The sequence below is a fragment of the Xenopus laevis genome, chromosome 1L (genome assembly GCF_017654675.1).
Source record: "Xenopus laevis strain J_2021 chromosome 1L, Xenopus_laevis_v10.1, whole genome shotgun sequence".
Classification (NCBI taxonomy): Eukaryota; Metazoa; Chordata; class Amphibia; order Anura; family Pipidae; genus Xenopus; species Xenopus laevis.
In genome coordinates, this window is record NC_054371.1 from 230,452,068 (window position 1) to 230,472,708 (window position 20,641).

At 46.8% G+C, this 20,641-nt stretch overlaps 1 protein-coding gene across 2 annotated transcripts; it reads left to right on the forward strand.

Moving 5' to 3' along the window:
* Positions 1–9,687: 9,687 nt before the first annotated feature.
* Positions 9,688–15,263, forward strand: hwa.L (huluwa (provisional) L homeolog). 2 transcript variants are annotated; one of them, XM_018267430.2, is made up of 3 exons: positions 9,688–10,734; positions 13,210–13,398; positions 13,567–15,263. In XM_018267430.2, exons 1-3 carry the CDS (start codon positions 10,081–10,083, stop codon positions 13,675–13,677), a joined length of 954 nt encoding a protein of 317 aa, XP_018122919.1. In that variant the 5' UTR covers positions 9,688–10,080; the 3' UTR covers positions 13,678–15,263. The 2 variants fall into 2 exon arrangements, with proteins under 2 accessions (XP_018122919.1, XP_018122910.1); XM_018267421.2 differs by having other exon boundaries at positions 9,690–10,734; positions 13,210–13,408.
* Positions 15,264–20,641: the final 5,378 nt, after the last annotated feature.

Sequence of the window (20,641 nt, forward strand, 5' to 3'; positions counted from 1 at the left end):
GTGTCACCCTGCTATAGTTCCAGGGGTACCCAGGGTACAAATAAACACTCACCCCAAATCTCCCCCTAACTGACCTTCAGACTGGGCCCCCTTAGCTCATAACAAGGTTACAGATATATAGAAACATTGGGGTGTCACCCTGCTATAGTTCCAGGGGTACCCAGGGTACAAATAAACACTCACCCCAAATCTCCCCCTAACTGACCTTCAGACTGGGTCCCCTTAGCTCATAACAAGGTTACAGATATATAGAAACATTGGGGTAACAGTCACCCTGCTATAGTTCCAGGGGTACCCAGGGCACAAATAAACACTCACCCCAAATCTCCCCCTAACTGGCCTTCAGACTGGGCCCCCTTAGCTCATAACAAGGTTATAGATATATAGAAACATTGGGGTGTCACCCTGCTATAGTTCCAGGGGTACCCAGGGTACAAATAAACACTCACCCCAAATCTCCCCCTAACTGGCCTTCAGACTGGGCCCCCTTAGCTCATAACAAGGTTATAGATATATAGAAACATTGGGGTGTCACCCTGCTATAGTTCCAGGGGTACCCAGGGTACAAATAAGCACTCACCCCAAATCTCCCCCTAACTGACCTTCAGACTGGGCCCCCTTAGCTCATAACAAGGTTACAGATATATAGAAACATTGGGGTGTCACCCTGCTATAGTTCCAGGGGTACCCAGGACACAAATAAACACTCACCCCAAATCTCCCCCTAACTGGCCTTCTGACTGGGCCCCCTTAGCTCATAACAAGGTTACAGATATATAGAAACATTGGGGTGTCACCCTGCTATAGTTCCAGGGCACAAATAAACACTCACCCCAAATCTCCCCCTAACTGGCCTTCAGACTGGGCCCCCTTAGCTCATAACAAGGTTACAGATATATAGAAACATTGGGGTGTCACCCTGCTATAGTTCCAGGGGTACCCAGGGCACAAATAAGCACTCACCCCAAATCTCCCCCTAACTGACCTTCAGACTGGGCCCCCTTAGCTCATAACAAGGTTACAGATATATAGAAACATTGGGGTGTCACCCTGCTATAGTTCCAGGGGTACCCAGGGTACAAATAAGCACTCACCCCAAATCTCCCCCTAACTGACCTTCAGACTGGGCCCCCTTAGCTCATAACAAGGTTACAGATATATAGAAACATTGGGGTAACAGTCACCCTGCTATAGTTCCAGGGGTACCCAGGGTACAAATAAGCACTCACCCCAAATCTCCCCCTAACTGACCTTCAGACTGGGCCCCCTTAGCTCATAACAAGGTTACAGATATATAGAAACATTGGGGTGTCACCCTGCTATAGTTCCAGGGGTACCCAGGGCACAAATAAGCACTCACCCCAAATCTCCCTATAACTGGCCTTCAGACTGGGCCCCCTTAGCTCATAACAAGGTTACAGATATATAGAAACATTGGGGTGTCACCCTGCTATAGTTCCAGGGGTACCCAGGACACAAATAAACACTCACCCCAAATCTCCCCCTAACTGACCTTCAGACTGGGCCCCCTTAGCTCATAACAAGGTTACAGATATATAGAAACATTGGGGTAACAGTCACCCTGCTATAGTTCCAGGGGTACCCAGGGTACAAATAAACACTCACCCCAAATCTCCCCCTAACTGACCTTCAGACTGGGCCCCTTGTTCCCATTTCACTTGACATTTTGGCAGTGGTACCAGGGCAGTGTATTGTTTATGTATTATGGGGGGGGGGGTTATCCTTTGAGTGACAGATTTTCCCAATAAACTGAGACACAAATAATTGGCTCATGAGTCGCTCTTACCATTTGGGAAGTGACATCAGAATGATGATGTCAGAGCTAAAGTAGATAATGAGCTAACGATGTGCCAAGTCATTAAGGTGGATTTTGTACCAGTTGTTTTTCCTCTGTCCCCACGTTGCTGCGGAGCCCCCCTCCCCCTCACCTAAGTTCTATTCCAAACACGACCCCCGTTCTGGGTATTTGGGAGAAACAAAATAATTTATGGGGAACAAGCAGGGACTTTGGGTATTAAGTTTCTCCCCCAATGTTAGAGACTAGTGAGGATGTGGCTCAGAATTGCCCCAGTGGGTGTGAGTGGGGCAGTTTGCACCTTATTAAGAGCTATGGGGGGGGGGCACCTTATGATGAATGTGTCTGCCCGTTATTGCTGGGGTGGCAGGGCTATTGAAAGCAAGTGGGTATTTCGGGAGGGGCAGGATGACTCTCTGTGACTGTTCTGGTCACACTGCTGACACTCTGCCCCGGGGGCCAAAGATAGAGGGGGGGGGGGTGAGTCACAGGCAGGAATAGCCGCTCTGCTCTCATCTGTTCCAGGGGTCGGACACATGATACCGGGGGGGGGATGACTTTTCCCTCAGTGCAGACGTTTATCCCAGAATTCCAGTGGAATTTTTCAGCTGAACACGGGCCCCACAGACTCCTGGCACAGTTGGGAAGTTCTTGTGCCACAGGGAGTAGCCAAATTGCAGGTGGGACACGGGAGCTGACTGACGCCCCACCGTTGCAACGACGCAACATTTAGTAGACATGGGCCAATGTCTCTGAACCCACAGCCTCACCCACATGAATCAACACAAAGTGCAAGTCAGAGGCAGATCAGGGCAAATAACCCTCCTTCCCACCATCTCTTCCTCCTCAATCATTGGACCCATTCAGGTCATCACCAGAGCTCCACCCCTTCTCTGCAATTCCCGCCTACCTTCCATCTTTATTTGTATTTGATCTACATATACCAACCTTCTGCTGAACAGTACCAGTAGCTGCCCCACTGATGTCTCCATCTGGTTCTGTTGGTGCCATATTTCCCTTTTGTCTCCATTCATTCCAACTGTCACTTTCTTGCCCAATTTTCTCCATCTTGCCCACTTGTCACAGCCTGCCCACCCGCCAGTATTTTGACCATGTGTCACCATCTTCACTATCTGTTACCCTCTTACTCTACTGTCTCTATTCATTTCAATTGTTACCATATTGCCCTCACCATTTGTTCACCATCTTCCCTTTCTGTCTCCATTCAGCCCAACTGTCATTATCTTGCCCATCTTTCTCCATTATCAACTGTCATTATCTTTGCCCACCTGTCACAACCTGCAAACCCTGCACCATCTAAACCACTTACCCTACTGTCTCCATCTTGCCCTACTGTCGCCATCTTGCCCTACTGTCTCCATCTTGTCCTATTGTCTCCATCTTGCCCTACTGTCTCCATCTTGCCCTACTGTCTCCATCTTGCCCTACTGTCGCCATCTTGCCCTACTGTCTCCATCTTGCCCTACTGTCTCCATCTTGTCCTACTGACTCCATCATGCCCTACTGTCTCCAGGCCCGGATTTGTGGAGAGGCCACCAAGGCCCGGGCCTAGGGCAGCAAGATTTTAGGCGGCGGCATGCTTCCCAACTACGCCCACATTGGTTTAGAAACACTGGGGAGTTGCAGGAGATATGATCGTTTTTCTTGTTCTGGTCCTGATGGTGAAAATTTGATTGAATAAAAGAGCGTTCGGGGTGACGAACGACAGCGGGCATAGGGGCGCCTGCTATGTAAATCCGGCCCTGACTTTCTCTATCTTGCCCTACTGTCGCCATCTTATCCTACTGTCTCCATCTTGCCCTACTGTCGCCATCTTGTCCTACTGTCTCCATCTTGCCCTACTGTCGCCCTCTTGCCATACTTTCTCCATCTTGCCCTACTTTCTCCATCTTGTCCTACTGTCTTCATCTTGCCCTACTGTCGCTACTTTGCCCTACTGTCACCATCTTGCCTTACTTTCTCCATCTTGCCCTACTGTCTCCATCTTGCCCTACTTTCTCCATCTTGTCCTACGGTCTCCATCTTGCCCTACTGTCTCCATCTTGTCCTACTTTCTCAATCTTGTCCTACTGTCTCCATCTTGCCCTACTTTCTCCATCTTGTCCTACCGTCTCCATCTTGTCCTACTGTCTTCATCTTGTCCTACTGTCTCCATCTTGCCCTACTGTCTCCATCTTGCCCTACTGTCTCCATCTTGCCCTACTGTCTCCATCTTGTCCTACTGTCTCCATCTTGTACTACTGACTCCATCATGCCCTACTGACTCCATCTTGCCCTACTGTTCTGTTGAGTGCAGTTGGTGCCATGTTTCCTTGTTGTGCCCACCTTGTCCAACTGCAAGTGATATTGACATGTATTGGTCAGTTGTCCATGTACAGCAGCCACATGAGAAGATCTAGATGAAGCCAAAGGGAAGATGTTTCCTCACTCAGTTGTGGAAGAGATTTCACGTTCCCAGACAATAAGGCTGAGATTCTAGTGGCATCACAGAATGGTATGTTCCCATTGTCTGCACATGGGCCCCACTCATGGTATTGGGCAAACAAGGAGAGTGCAAGGTGAGCCCCCACTAACTGCTGATGCCCCACAGCACAGCCATGTACACACTATACTTTCCCTTTCTTCATCACTGCCCATGTCCCCCAACTGCCATGAATATCTCAGTGTTTTGCTCAAGCTAAAACTCACCAGCTGGTGGGACTGTGGGCTGGTTCCATTTACTGGGGGTTTCTGCTCAACATTTTCAGCTGCTTTGCCTGTGGGATCAGCAAGTAGCCCGTGTGGCTCGGAGCTTTGGGTTATACCAACAAGTGGTAGAGATTATACCCCAGGGAGATACCTGCCCCCAAACAATGATATGGTCCATGGGGGGTGGCAGAACAGCAGGAGTGGGGGGCTCCGTGTGGACTTGTCTCTACAATAAAATACAAAATACACTAATTTCTACAAATTCACCCATTTCTGCCCCTGCTGCCGCCTTAATTAAGTTTCTCACTGCGGCACCCACAGGCACCTGACGCATTTCAGCTTGGGGCTGTATATACAGTGTATTTATATATTAAATCAACAGGCTCTCTGGGCCGGGATGTGCCGCTGGGCAACTCATATTCCAGGAGGGCTGGAAATAATGGACATAATTAACTGAATGGCTCATGCCAAAGGGCAGCTCTCTAATTCAGGAACCTGACAGTCGCTGCTTCTAGGAAGTGGAACAGAAATGGAACCTAATAAACTAGGGCCTTATTGCTCCCCCGGGAAGATCACTTACCCACCAAAATACCCCGAGTAGAGAAAACAAACATATCAGGCAGCCGTGACACCGACCCTTCCTTATATTCTCACTGCTCCCCTAAATCCAGCTGTGCTCTCCTATTGCTGTGTCTGTAGCTCCCCCTGCTGGTGAAGTGGAGGTACTGGAGTCTAGAGACAAGTGCAGATCAGTCTTTGACTGGGAAACTTTATGTGTTTGTTACAGAGACAGATCAGCTGGTGCAGAGAAGTATCTTTTACTCACATAATTCCTCCCCATCCTCTACGTGATCCAGTGGAAGGCAAAAAAAAAAAGAAGCTTGTAAGGTGATTGAAATGACATTGCATAAAAATGAATGATGTTGTGAGTGAAAAGTGTTAAAATGTTAAAATGATGTAATTACAGGGGTTGTCCACTAGACTGGAGTGTCAAAGAAATGTTTAGGAGGCTTCAGGCAGGATAGTAATGGTAAGGCACATGTTAGGCATATGTGTAAGGTATGGGAAACACATGGGACAGGCATGCTGTAGTAAGGTTCAGGGATAAGAGTATAAAAGGGAGTAGAAATAGTTAGGGTTGAAGTAAGTTTGGACAGAACAAGTAGTAAGGTACATGCTAAGTGGGGCACTAGGTGCCTTAGTCAGTTAGGCAAGTTAGCACGGGTAGCTGACACCCCACCAAGGAGATAGTGGCCTAGTGGCCGTGGCTCGGCCACAGAGAGGGCAATAAGGGATAGTCAGGACAGTGTGGACAACCCAGGCGTTTGGTGAAAATCCTACCCGGAAAAGTCAGGAGCACTGCTGTGGTGGCTCGCTGGCCGAAGGAGGGAGGTGGCACAACGTAAAGTCCTACCGGGCCAGAGGTGGAGGGCGCTTAGAACGTACGGCGGACTACCTGTCCGGTAGGTGGTGCATCAAAGGCCAAAGCTGGGTTCGCAAGTACTGATATCTGTGGGGTTACAACATCTGCTGTACATCTTGGAACAGACCTGTATACGTGTTGGTGAGATATGGTGTTTCTGAAGAAATGAAGTTCTGTCAATAAAATTCCTTCAAGTTTTATAAACCTTTGGTGTAGTTGCCCTTTAATCAACTGGAGGGCCCCCTACAAGCTTTCTTGAGCCAAAATGGCAATGGGCCCAGTTACTGGATCAGTATTGTACGGAGTCTTAATATCAGTCACCCTCTCTTGCTAAATAGGCATCCGACCCTTCCTTGAAGCTTGCAAGTTTATTGTAAGGTGCATAGAGATCTGACCCCATGAGCACCTCCATATAAACAACCCCAGCCTGGCCATAACTGAGATCCCCCATACAGTGTCTCTTATATCCTAATGCCAAAAGCTCAACTGTAAGTGACCAAATAACCAGTGCCCTATAGACTAGTGAGCAATGATACAAGTAAAGGCCCAGATCTACTAAACAATAATCACCACTTGTTATTATGTCTGACACAACGACTCCCAATGGTCAGTGGTGCAACAGTCAGTGCATATTATTAGTCCATTGCAATAAAACACATTTTTTTTAAATTTCGGTAGCCAGAATGAATCATTTCACCCATGATGCATTGCAGCTGCCTGGGTTGTCTCCTGCTTGGCTGGGTACCCACTTATTACATTCTTAATATGACAATAAATAAATGTAATGTCTGAAATACAGGAAAAGTAAATAAGCACTCACCCCAAATCTCCCCCTAACTGACCTTCAGACTGGGCCCCTTAGCTCATAACAAGGTTACAGATATATAGAAACATTGGGGTGTCACCCTGCTATAGTTCCAGGGGTACCCAGGGTACAAATAAGCACTCACCCCAAATCTCCCCCTAACTGACCTTCAGACTGGGCCCCCTTAGCTCATAACAAGGTTACAGATATATAGAAACATTGGGGTGTCACCCTGCTATAGTTCCAGGGGTACCCAGGGTACAAATAAGCACTCACCCCAAATCTCCCCTAACTGACCTTCAGACTGGGCCCCCTTAGCTCATAACAAGGTTACAGATATATAGAAACATTGGGGTGTCACCCTGCTATAGTTCCAGGAGTACCCAGCGTACAAATAAGCACTCACCCCAAATCTCCCCCTAACTGACCTTCAGACTGGGCCCCCTTAGCTCATAACAAGGTTACAGATATATAGAAACATTGGGGTGTCACCCTGCTATAGTTCCAGGGGTACCCAGGGTACAAATAAACACTCACCCGAAATCTCCCCCTAACTGACCTTCAGACTGGGCCCCCTTAGCTCATAACAAGGTTACAGATATATAGAAACATTGGGGTGTCACCCTGCTATAGTTCCAGGGGTACCCAGGGTACAAATAAGCACTCACCCCAAATCTCCCACTAACTGACCTTCAGACTGGGCCCCCTTAGCTCATAACAAGGTTACAGATATATAGAAACATTGGGGTAACAGTCACCCTGCTATAGTTCCAGGGGTACCCAGGGTACAAATAAGCACTCACCCCAAATCTCCCCCTAACTGACCTTCAGACTGGGCCCCCTTAGCTCATAACAAGGTTACAGATATATAGAAACATTGGGGTGTCACCCTGCTATAGTTCCAGGGGTACCCAGGGTACAAATAAACACTCACCCGAAATCTCCCCCTAACTGACCTTCAGACTGGGCCCCCTTAGCTCATAACAAGGTTACAGATATATAGAAACATTGGGGTGTCACCCTGCTATAGTTCCAGGGGTACCCAGGGTACAAATAAGCACTCACCCCAAATCTCCCACTAACTGACCTTCAGACTGGGCCCCCTTAGCTCATAACAAGGTTACAGATATATAGAAACATTGGGGTAACAGTCACCCTGCTATAGTTCCAGGGGTACCCAGGGTACAAATAAGCACTCACCCCAAATCTCCCCCTAACTGACCTTCAGACTGGGCCCCCTTAGTTCATAACAAGGTTACAGATATATAGAAACATTGGGGTGTCACCCTGCTATAGTTCCAGGGATACCCAGGGTACAAATAAACACTCACCCCAAATCTCCCCCTAATTGGCCTTCAGACTGGGCCCCCTTAGCTCATAACAAGGTTACAGATATATAGAAACATTGGGGTGTCACCCTGCTATAGTTCCAGGGGTACCCAGGGTACAAATAAACACTCAGCCGAAATCTCCCCCTAACTGACCTTCAGACTGGGCCCCCTTAGCTCATAACAAGGTTACAGATATATAGAAACATTGGGGTGTCACCCTGCTATAGTTCCAGGGGTACCCAGGGTACAAATAAGCACTCACCCCAAATCTCCCCCTAACTGACCTTCAGACTGGGCCCCCTTAGCTCATAACAAGGTTACAGATATATAGAAACATTGGGGTGTCACCCTGCTATAGTTCCAGGGGTACCCAGGGTACAAATAAACACTCACCCCAAATCTCCCCCTAACTGATCTTCAGACTGGGCCAACTTAGCTCATAACAAGGTTACAGATATATAGAAACATTGGGGTGTCACCCTGCTATAGTTCCAGGGGTACCCAGGGTACAAATAAATACTCACCCCAAATCTCCCCCAAACTGACCTTCAGACTGGGCCCCCTTAGCTCATAACAAGGTTACAGATATATATAGAAACATTGGGGTGTCACCCTGCTATAGTTCCAGGGGTACCCAGGGCACAAATAAACACTCACCCCAAATCTCCCTCTAACTGACCTTCAGACTGGGCCCCCTTAGCTCATAACAAGGTTACAGATATATAGAAACATTGGGGTGTCACCCTGCTATAGTTCCAGGGGAACCCAGGGTACAAATAAGCACTCACCCCACTAACTAATATTATTTATACTCAGTTTTGGGGAATACACCCCTACTGACTGCAGACAGGCCCTCACAGTCCCTCCTTATGAACATAGTTAATCTCTGCATTCCTCTAGGAATTACAGGGATCACATGACTATTACTTTCCAATATAAAATAATGGCATCTTCCCCAGAGACACAATAATGTGGCATTAAGTTGCCCTTTAGTATTGTGGGTTATAGAATAATGAGATGCAGGCTGCATGGCTGCATGGAAATCAGTGTGGGACGCAGCAGCAGTGCATTTGTGCCTATTACTAATCAGCTGAGCAGACTGGGCGTTGCATGTGCAGCTGCGGTTTAAGGGGTGGTTCACTTTTAAGTTAACTTTTAGTGTTTTATACAATGGCTAATTCTTAATTTTTTATTTTTTACAGTTTTTGAATTATTTTCCTTCTTCTTCTGACTTTTTCCAGCTTTCAAATGGGGGTCACTGACCCCATCTAAAAACAAATGCTCTGTAAGGCCAGACATTTATTATTCCTCATCTTTCTATTCAGGCCTCCCCTTATCATATTCCAGTCAATGCATGGTTGCTAGGGGAACTTGGACCCTAGCAACCAGATAGCTGAAATTAAAAACTGGAGAGCTGCTGAATAAAAAGCTAAATAACTCAAAAACCACAAATAATGAAAAATTGCAAATTGTCTCAGAATATCCCTCTCTACATCCTACTAACAGTTAATTTAAAGGTGAACAACCCCTTTTAAAGGGATGTGAATGTTGCCACCAGCACAGAGGGTTCCTTTTCAGTCCCTTTAAATCCCAGCACTTATACAATACACACGCTGCAGGGCTGATAACTGGGCTGGTTAGTGCTGCTGCTGCAGACTGCACTGATTTCTGTGGTGCCAGGAGCTGATATTAATGTGACAGATACAACATGGGGTACTTGTGAGGCCTCTCTTTGTCCGGCAGCTGCAAACAGACCATTTGGGGCCGGAGTTTAAAGCACAGTCTGTTGCTGAACTGTAACTCCCAGAATGGTGGAGCTGGAGGGCCACAAGCTAGTGACCCAAGGACTAGGGCTGAGTATCTCTCCAGGCTACTTACCCCAGACACTCAGCTGCTGGAGGTTCCCTCACTCACTCCCCCAAGTGTTCCCACTCTCCCTAAACACAGCCGCCTCCCCTCCCCCGTCTCCTGATTGCCAAATAGCCGTGCACATGCAATGGTGACCTTGAGTCCTGCTTATTTGCCCTCAGATGGGGGGACGCAGGCAGCCAGTGCAGCCCCCTCAGTGGAGGAGAATTGGGTGGTGCAGCCCTCCCTCACCCTGCTGGTCCTCCTGCTGGTGCCGTGTGTTCTGCTCCTCTTCTTCCTCAATTGTTTCCTCCTCTTCCACCGGCTCCCGGCTTTCTCCCTGAGGAAAAGGGCAAGTAGGAGAAAGGTCGGCCAGTACCCTTGTGTCAGGGTGGGTCACAGTGGGCAAGCCAGGCTGGAGCCTCCCTACATGCTCTCCCCCGGGGTGGTGCTGCGGGAGGGCCGCCTGGGCTCTGACACCATCAGTCAAGGCTTTGAGGCCACATTGGCCCTGGAGGAGGGGGTTTGTGGGCGACAAAATACACCCCAATCCAGAGGAAGTTGCTGTCAGGGGGGGAGCATCCCCAGTGACCAGATCTGTTGCTCCCCACGTCCACGTTGTGCCACCCCCCTGCCCTGCTGTGCCCCAAGGAGAGCCTGGAATGCCCCGGCCTATGTCAAGAAGAGACTGAGGCCCAAGGTCTGGAAAGTGAGGGAAGATGAACTGGGGTCTTCGTGTGAGCTGGACACCCGCCATAACCACGTCCCCCCCAATACACCTGCCGCTGATAATGCCCTTGGGGTAAGTACAACACAGCGACAAGTTATAAACTTCCCAAGGCTGCGCCAGATGTATCGCGTGTGTCTAGGATAGGACGCATTGTTTTGTATGGGACAAGCCAAACAGACTAATTGTATTGTTTCATAGCTCTAAACAGAGACGGGGGTAAGTACCTACCCTATTGCCTATTTACACTCATTCCTTTTCTTTAGCCCATTTACAGCCAATTCTTTCTTCCCCCTCTTTATGATTCTGTCATTGAGTGATTATTGCCCTGTGCTGGGGCATTTGTGAGTCTGTGAATCAGGCAGTGGTGCTTAAACTACTAGGGCCGAGTTGAGGTTCCTGTGGGCCCAAGGCATAGATCTCATTTAGGCGCCCAATAAATCTGTGTCAGTAAGTTGTACCCCCCAGACTAGAATGTAATAAGCAATAAAGAAATGGTCAGTGTTTCCCAAGTGAGAAGTGGGGGGTCAGGGGCAGCAGACAGAACTAATACCCCCACAACAGGGATACGATTCTTGACTTTATTACAAATAATAATACGATGAGTTTGTGCCACATGGTTTAGATTTTAATTTCTTTTTATGAGAAGGTGAGCAGGGACCTTGACTCTGGGATGGCAGTGGATGTGATTTACTTAGACTTTGCTAAAGCATTTGATACAGTGCCACACAGAAGGTTACTGGTTAAATGAAGGAATGTTGGCCTGGAACATAGTATTTGTACCTGGATAGAGAACTGGCTAAAAGATAGACTACAAAGAGTGGTGGTAAATGGAACATTTTCTAATTGGACCAGTGTTGTTAGTGGAGTACCGCAGGGCTCTGTACTAGGTCCCTTGCTTTTCAACTTGTTTATTAATGACCTGGAGGTGGCCATTGAAAGTACTGTTTCTATTTTTGCAGATGAGACTAAATTGTGCAGAACTATAGGTTCCATGCAGGATGCTGACACTTTGCACAGTGATTTGTCTAAACTGGAAAACTGGGCAGCAAACTGGAAAATGAGGTTCAATGTTGATAAATGCAGGTTATGCACTTTGGCAAAAATAATATAAATGCAAGTTATACACTAAATGGCAGTGTGTTGGGAGTTTCCTTAAATGAGAAGGATCTTGGGGTCTTTGTAGATAACAAGTTGTCTAATTCTGGGCAGTGTCATTCTGTGGCTACTAAAGCAAATAAAGTTCTTGTATAAAAAAGGGCATTAACTCAAGGGATGAAACATAATTGTGTCTCTTTATAGGTCCCTGGTGAGGCCTCATCTGGAGTATGGGGGCAGTTTTGGACTCCAGTCCTTAAGAGGGATATAAATGAGCTGGAGAGAGTGCAGAGACTAAGTGCAACTAAACTGGTTAGAGGGAGGGAAGAGTTAAATTATGAGGGGAGACTGACAAGGTTGGGATTGTTTTCTCTGGAAAAAAGGCGCTTGTGAGGGGACATGATTAGACTTTACAAGTACATTAGAGGACATTATAGACAAATAGCAGGGGACCTTTTTACCCATAAAGAGAATCACGTACCAGAGGCCTCCCCTTCAGACTAGAGGAAAAGAAGTTTCATTTAAAGGAACAGAGTAGGGGGTTCATCACAGTGAGGACAGTGAGGTTGGGGAATGCACTGCCGGGTGATGATTCAGTTAATGACTATAAGAGGGACTTGGATGATTTCTTGGACAGACATAATACAAAGGCTATTGTGATACTAAACTCTATAGTTAGTATAGATATGGGTATATAGAATTTAATTAAAAGTAGGGAGGGTGTGTGTATGGGGCTGGGTTTTCATTTGGAGGGGTTGAGCTTGATGGTGTCTTTTTTCAACCCAATTTAACTATGTAACGGCCCCACAGCCATGGGACGTGTAATATTCTGTCTTTTATTAAGTATAAATTGTGTTCTGGAGCTTGTCCCATGGCTTAAAAAGAGGAGTCTGACTGTTTATGGGGATATTTCAGCCAAAACTTACTGTGCACTACATGTATCTCCCCTCCCTCTTCTCTCCCCTTCTATATTTCTCCTCTCCCCCATTTGTCTCTCTACTCCCTAACCCCCTTTCCCTTCTCTCCTTCTGTCTCTCATCCCCTCTCCTTTTCTTTTCTCTCCCAACTCTTTGGCCTTACTCTCCTCCCTCTTCTCTCCCCCATTTGTCTCTCTACTCTGTGCCCTCTCATCCCCACTCATTCCTCTCGCCTTTTCCATTCTCCTCTCTCTGTGTCTGTTTGGGGGCCTGGACAAGTATTGGCAAAATGACCAACTACAACTCCCAGCATCTCTCTAGTCACACCCCGGGTGCATACATAGTTTGCCCAGTGCAGTTGCCCATATTATGAAATAGGCAGTTAGCTGCAGTCTAGTGTAGATAGAATATCTCCATTTCATTGGTTAATATTTACGGTTATATTTTGTCTATGTGACTTCACACTCTGTCTTTCTGGGCCCCTGGTCCATTTTTTACTGCTCCATTTTATTTGATTCTTCCATGTTGCTGTCAGGTGACCCCAAAAGTAAAGTTCTGCCATACGAGCAGCACCCAGAGGAAGTCCCACGTTGGGATGGTTCCCTTCACTCTAGGTGGATCTGAGCTTTTGGAGGATCCCAGTGTGATTCCCAGGGAAGACACAGCCGAGCATCTGGACGCCAGTAGCAGCCTCCCTGGACCGGGCTTAGACAGCGACTTTGGGGTCAGTGCAGGTTGGTGACTGAATCTTTCTCCATTCTCTTGGGTCTGTTCATTGGTGCTTCTCACTGGCGCCTCTAGTCTACAGAAGTTCCTGGTAGCCAATAGGCAGTTGTAGTTGCCAGTGAGGCACAAGTGCTTTAGTGCTGAGTTTTCTGCTTCTCTCCTACAGGAATCTCCCTTCACATCTTGTCCTCCGACAGTGACTCTGGTTCCCAGTCCTGGACCTCTGGAATGGAATGGGATTATTATGACCCATGTTACATGCGGCGGAACCGACTGAGGAGAGACGCGCGACACAACCGTCACTTGCCCATGATGTGCAGCAAACAGTACTGGATCTGACCCCCAATGGTTTCTATTACCCCCAATGGTTTCTATTACCCCCAATGGTTTCTATTACCCCCAATGGTTTCTATTACCCCCAATGGTTTCTATTACCCCCAATGGTTTCTATTACCCCCAATGGTTTCTATTACCCCCAATGGTTTCTATTATCCCTACTGCTTAAGCACTTACTCCACTCTAACCCAAGCACTGCCGACATATTAAGTCTCACCCAAAATTAGAGAAGGTCCCTACTCCTATCCTCCGCCATGTTGGCCAATGTGCACGTGCGCCCGTATGCCAGGCACCCCCCTCACTCTATTATTGCACATGGGACCTGAACTTACATTCAATGGCGCCATTACCCCTACATTACCCCTTCCCCATGTGTATAAACACCCTAACTCTATATATTCTGTACAGCCATTAGTAGCATGTACTCACCTGCTAGAACCCAATCTTCCCACTCCCCCCAATGTGCACTAACCCCCAAATTCCATGTATCCTTTATAATGGGCACCAGCACTGTACTCCCCACACACTGCACTTCAGCAGATACCCTACACCTTCCTGTCCAGTGCCCCCCATATATACCCCACTGTATAACACACACAATTGTCTGCAGCACTGTAACTCCCAATGACGCCCAACTTTGCTACTAATATAAATGAACTTTCCTTTACTACTCCCTATTTCCCAATGGCTGCCACTCCCCACAGATATTCCACAATCCCTTCCTACAGTCATACACCCATTTATAAGGCAGTATTCCCACCCTCCCCTTTTCCCCACTAAAAAGAAATCAATTATTGGGGTAATTTAAAAAAAAATATTTTTTAAAATTATTTTGGGTCAAAAAATATTTATTTATCAGTTTTTATGGATAATGTAAGTAAAAAGGCATCTGATGGGTAATTTAAGTGAACCCCAGATAAGATGGGGGGCTAATTCTGGAATTAAGCTCTGATATTGTTCTTTATATAATATTGACTAATAACTGTATGTCTGGTTTGTCCTTTTAAATGGGACCCATATATCTGCCAGGCTGTTTGGATCAGCCCTTTATCTCCAATCTCTCAGCCACCACTGGGGGGCACTATTTCACTGACGGCTGTTTAGAGGCCTCTGATGAGGGGCACAATATGGCAGCAGGTACATGTATATATTTATGTATTTTAGGAGATCTGGCAGGTGCTATATATTGAGTAGCATGTTTCCCAGATCCATTATCTTTTATATGTGTTCTGTATTTGTGATTGGAAAGATTCTGTATGTGAGCAAATGATTTGGGATTATAGTTTCTGTGATACAGTCCAGAGACTTGCTGGCGCTAAAAACCAGTTTTTCCAGTTTAATCTCTCGGTTTGGCTGTATGTGCGATTCTAGTTGGAACTGGACCCAAAAATGTAAAAGAAAATGCCATTTTTGTCTCAATAGTTTGAATGGAAAGAGGCACCTGCCTGCTGAAATGACTGTATTTTAATCCAATGGTTATAATATTTATATATTTTATTTATTAAAGATTCACTCTATTTTACAGATTATTTTTGTTGTTCATTTCTGAGGTTTTAGCAAAACTGTTTTTAAGGGGCATTCATATGAGGCGGTTGCCATGAGTCCTTCACTGTATGACTGGATTTGTGGTAAGACAAGTAGAGTTGCAGGAATCATAGGACAAGATAAGGAAACCAATGGACAAGATGGAGACCGTAGACCAAGGAGAGCAAAAAATGGGCAAGATGGTAACAGTAGACCAAAGAGGAGAGAAATAGGCAAGATGGTGACAGTAGACCAAAGAGGAGAGAAATAGGCAAGATGGTGACAGTAGACCAAAGAGGAGAGAAATAGGCAAGATGGTAACAGTAGACCAAAGAGGAGAGAAATAGGCAAGATGGTAACAGTAGACCAAGGAGGAGAGAAATAGGCAAGATGGTGACAGTAGACCAAAGAGGAGAGAAATAGGCAAGATGGTGACAGTAGACCAAAGAGGAGAGAAATAGGCAAGATGGTAACAGTAGACCAAGGAGGAGAGAAATAGGCAAGATGGTGACAGTAGACCAAAGAGGAGAGAAATAGGCAAGATGGTGACAGTAGACCAAAGAGGAGAGAAATAGGCAAGATGGTGACAGTAGACCAAGGAGGAGAGAAATAGGCAAGATGGTGACAGTAGACCAAGAAAGGGCAAGCGGCAAGATGAAAATAGTAGGCCAAGAAAGGAAAACAGATATAACGGTACAATAAGACAGGGAAACAGTTGGGCAAGATGGTGGAAGTAAGCCAAGGAAGGCAGAAAGATGGGGAAGATGGTGACAGTAGGCCAAGAAGAGGAAACAAGAGATGGGCAAAATGGTGACAGCAGGCCAAGAAAGAGAAAAAAATTGGGTACGTTTGTAACGGTAGAACAAGAAATTTTAACAGATGGGCAAGGTGGTGATGGTATGCCAAGAAGGGGGAACAGATGGGAGGATGGTGACTGTAGACCAAGAAAGGGAAACAAATCAGCAAGATAAAAATAGTAAATGAAAGTAAAACAGATGGGCAAGATATAACGGTACAATAAGAAAGGGAAACAACAGCTGGGCAAGATGGTGGAAGTAAGCCAAGGAGGGCAAGGTGATGGTGACAGTAGGCCACAAAAAGGAAAAACAACAAATGGGAAAGAATTTGACTGTAGGCCCAGAAAGGAAAACAGATGGACAAAATGGTGACAACAGATTGAGAAATGGGCAAGATGGTGAGAGTAAAGCAAGAAAGACAGATAAATGGGCAATACAGTGAATGTAGGAAAAGGTTGGGAGATGGGCAAGATGTCCACCAAAGGGAGACAGATGGGCAGGATGGTGACAGTAGGGCAAGAATGGGAGACAAATGGGCATGTTGGTGAAAGCAGGGCAGGAAAGTAAGAGGAAGAAGGGCAACATGGCAACCACAGGACAAGATAGTCATGGGACATGAAAGGGAGGATTTCTATCAGTCTGATAATCTGATGTATAATTGAGGGCACCAATTATATTAATTGCACAGATAACCATGGGGGGGGCACATTTGCTATAACCTGATAACTTCACAAACACTATAACCTATCTGCTTAGCAACCAGCCCAATGGTCACATTAAAGGTACAGGTCGCATTAGCTCCATTATTTAACTTTGGGCCCCAGATGTTGCTGACATTCCTGGCATTCTTCAATATATAATTCCGGGTTGGCATAAAATGGGAATTGTAGTCCTACAACATCTGGAGATGTGAGGTTAAGACTTTAGCTGATGACAATTGACTGGTCTCGCACATAACTACAGGAGAGTCCCAACCACCCCATGTCCAGTATGAGGGACCACATTAGCAGAATATGAGTAAGGTCTAAAGACTAAAGTGATGTCTCTGTGATGCACCAAAAACAGGATCTTGTAACATTGTATTCACACTATGGCCAAAAGTATTGGGACACTTGCCTGTTCAGCATCTCATTCCCACTACAAGGGGGTTAATATGAAGTTGCCCCTCCCTTTGCTGCTATAACTGCCCCTGTGCTCCTGATGTTGGGGATAAGGCTCACAGTTGGGGTTCCATTTCAGTCAAATGGGGTTCAGTTGGGTTGCTCTTCCCTTGTTGCTATAACTGCCCACTAGTCTTCTGGGAAGGTTCCCACTAGATATTGGGATATTGTTGCTGGAAGTTGTTGCTGGGAGTTGCTTCCATTCGGCCACAAGAGCATTAGTGAGGTTGGGCACTGTTGTTGGGGATCAGGCTCACCGTTGGGGTTCCAGTTCATTCTACTGGGGTTCAGTTGGGTTGCTCTTTCTGTTGTAGCTATAACTGCCCCTACTATTCTGAGAAGGTTCCCACTAAATATTGGAACATTGTTACTGGGAGTTGCTTCCATTCAGCCACAAGCGCATTAGTGAGGTCGGACACTGATGTTGGGAATCAAGATCACAGTTGGGGTTCCAGTTTATTCGATTGGGGTTCAGTTGGGTTGCTCTTCCCATTGCTGCTATAAATGCCCCTACTCTTCTGAGAAGATTCCCACTAGATGTTGGAACATTGTTGCTGGGAGTTGCTTCCATTTAGCTACAAGCGCATTAATGAGGTTGGGCACTGATGTTGGGGATCAGGCTCACAGTTGGGGTTCCAATTCATCCCACAGGGTTTCATTTGGGTTGAGGTATGGACCTGGCTCTGTGCATGGGGACATTATTGTACTGAAACTGGAAAGTCCAACCCCCCCCCCCACAAACTATTCCACAAACTAGTGATAATGTCATTGTATTCTGGAAACAGGGGCCGGAACCAGTGCAAGTGGCGCCAGCTCATTATTCCTCTATAACCAAATGTTACCACTGGCATTATACATTCAGGCATGTGGTGTTCTCCTGGCATCTGCCCAATGAATCTTTCCATCAGTCCCATTGACTCGTAGCATTGCACATGGTAATGTTGGGGGGTATGCGCAACTGCCACTAACGCCCAACCTACTTGTGATGTCCTTGTGTTGATGTTGCTTCCCGAGAGATTGTATGAGTGGCTGGTCCTGAAATCAACATCTGACCCATTTCTTACCTCCTTCCCAAGACAGTGGAGGTTGGAAGCCTAAACTAGTCCTACATGAGCAACATGAGCTGCTGAGCCAATGTGACAGTTTGACCAACCACTATCCGGCCAGAGATGGGTGAGAGAAAACATAGTAAGTTGGGTTGAAAAAGAGACCCATCCATCAAGTTCAACCTTTTATGTGTATTTACACTAGGGATGTACCAAATTCAGAATTTGGTTTCGGGATTCCGCCTTTTTGAACAGGATTTGGCCAAATCCAAGTGCCTGGCCTAACTGAATCTGAAAAATCATGTGACTTTTTGCTACACAAACAAGAAATTTTAAAAAAAAATTAACGGTGTGCTGTGTACAAGATTCTTTGGTTGGATTTGGTTCAGTATTCAGCCCAATTTTTCACAAAGGATTCCGCCCAATCCTAAAATAGTGGATCTGCTGCATCCCTAAAATATATAGTAACTTACTGCCAGTTGATCCAGAGGAAGGAAAAAACCCCATTTGAAGTCTCTCCAATTTGCTTCAGAGGGGGAAAAATTCCTTCCTGACTCCAAAATGGCAATGGGACCAGTCCCTGGATCAACTTGTACTATGAGCTCTCTCCCATATCCCTGTATTCCCTCACTTGCTAAACACCATCCAACCCCTTCTTATACCTATCTAATGTATCAGCCTGTACCCCTGATTCACTTCCCAGCTCTCCCTGTAACACCCCTTTCCCTCCTCTAATCTCATTGGCTCCCTCCTGTCTGCTGGGAGGAGCTACTGGTGAATAAAGCATCCGACCCTTCCTTGTACCTATCTAATGTATCAGCCTGTACCCCTGATTCACTTCCCAGCTCTCCCTGTAACACCCCTTTCCCTTCTCTAATCTCATTGGCTCCCTCCTCTCTGCTGGGAGGAGCTACTGGTGAATAAAGCATCCGACCCTTCCTTGTACCTATCTAATGTATCAGCCTGTACCACTGATTCACTTCCCAGCTCTCCCTGTAACACCCCTTTCCCTTCTCTAATCTCATTGGCTCCCTCCTCTCTGCTGGGAGGAGCTACTGGTGAATAAAGCATCCGACCCTTCCTTGTACCTATCTAATGTATCAGCCTGTACCACTGATTCACTTCCCAGCTCTCCCTGTAACACCCCTTTCCCTCCTCTAATCTCATTGGCTCCCTCCTGTCGGCTGGGAGGAGCTACTGGTGAATAAAGCATCTGACCCTTCCTTGTACCTATCTAATGTATCAGCCTGTACCCCTGATTCACTTCCCATCTCTCCCTGTAACACCCCTTTCCCTCCTCTAATCTCATTGGCTCCCTCCTGTCTGCTGGGAGGAGCTACTGGTGAATAAAGCACCCGACCCTTCCTTGTACCTATCTAATGTATCAGCCTGTACCCCTGATTCACTTCCCAGCTCTCCCTGTAACACCCCTTTCCCTCCTCTAATCTCATTGGCTCCCTCCTGTCTGCTGGGAGGAGCTACTGGTGAATAAAGCATCCGACCCTTCCTTGTACCTATCTAATGTATCAGCCTGTACCCCTGATTCACTTCCCAGCTCTCCCTGTAACACCCCTTTCCCTCCTCTAATCTCATTGGCTCCCTCCTGTCTGCTGGGAGGAGCTACTGGTGAATAAAGCATCCGACCCTTCCTTGTACCTATCTAATGTATCAGCCTGTACCCCTGATTCACTTCCCAGCTCTCCCTGTAACACCCCTTTCCCTTCTCTAATCTCATTGGCTCCCTCCTCTCTGCTGGGAGGAGCTACTGGTGAATAAAGCATCCGACCCTTCCTTGTACCTATCTAATGTATCAGCCTGTACCACTGATTCACTTCCCAGCTCTCCCTGTAACACCCCTTTCCCTTCTCTAATCTCATTGGCTCCCTCCTCTCTGCTGGGAGGAGCTACTGGTGAATAAAGCATCCGACCCTTCCTTGTACCTATCTAATGTATCAGCCTGTACCACTGATTCACTTCCCAGCTCTCCCTGTAACACCCCTTTCCCTCCTCTAATCTCATTGGCTCCCTCCTGTCGGCTGGGAGGAGCTACTGGTGAATAAAGCATCTGACCCTTCCTTGTACCTATCTAATGTATCAGCCTGTACCCCTGATTCACTTCCCATCTCTCCCTGTAACACCCCTTTCCCTCCTCTAATCTCATTGGCTCCCTCCTGTCTGCTGGGAGGAGCTACTGGTGAATAAAGCACCCGACCCTTCCTTGTACCTATCTAATGTATCAGCCTGTACCCCTGATTCACTTCCCAGCTCTCCCTGTAACACCCCTTTCCCTCCTCTAATCTCATTGGCTCCCTCCTGTCTGCTGGGAGGAGCTACTGGTGAATAAAGCATCCGACCCTTCCTTGTACCTATCTAATGTA

Bases quoted from the DNA above. Each gene is read 5' to 3' on its own strand.
- hwa.L (XM_018267421.2), top strand. From the start codon at position 10,081: ATGGTGACCTTGAGTCCTGCTTATTTGCCCTCAGATGGGGGGACGCAG. The intron at 10,735-13,209 runs GTAAGTACAACA...TGTTGCTGTCAG, and splicing joins CCGCTGATAATGCCCTTGGG to GTGACCCCAAAAGTAAAGTT. The intron at 13,409-13,566 runs GTTGGTGACTGA...TCTCTCCTACAG, and splicing joins CGACTTTGGGGTCAGTGCAG to GAATCTCCCTTCACATCTTG.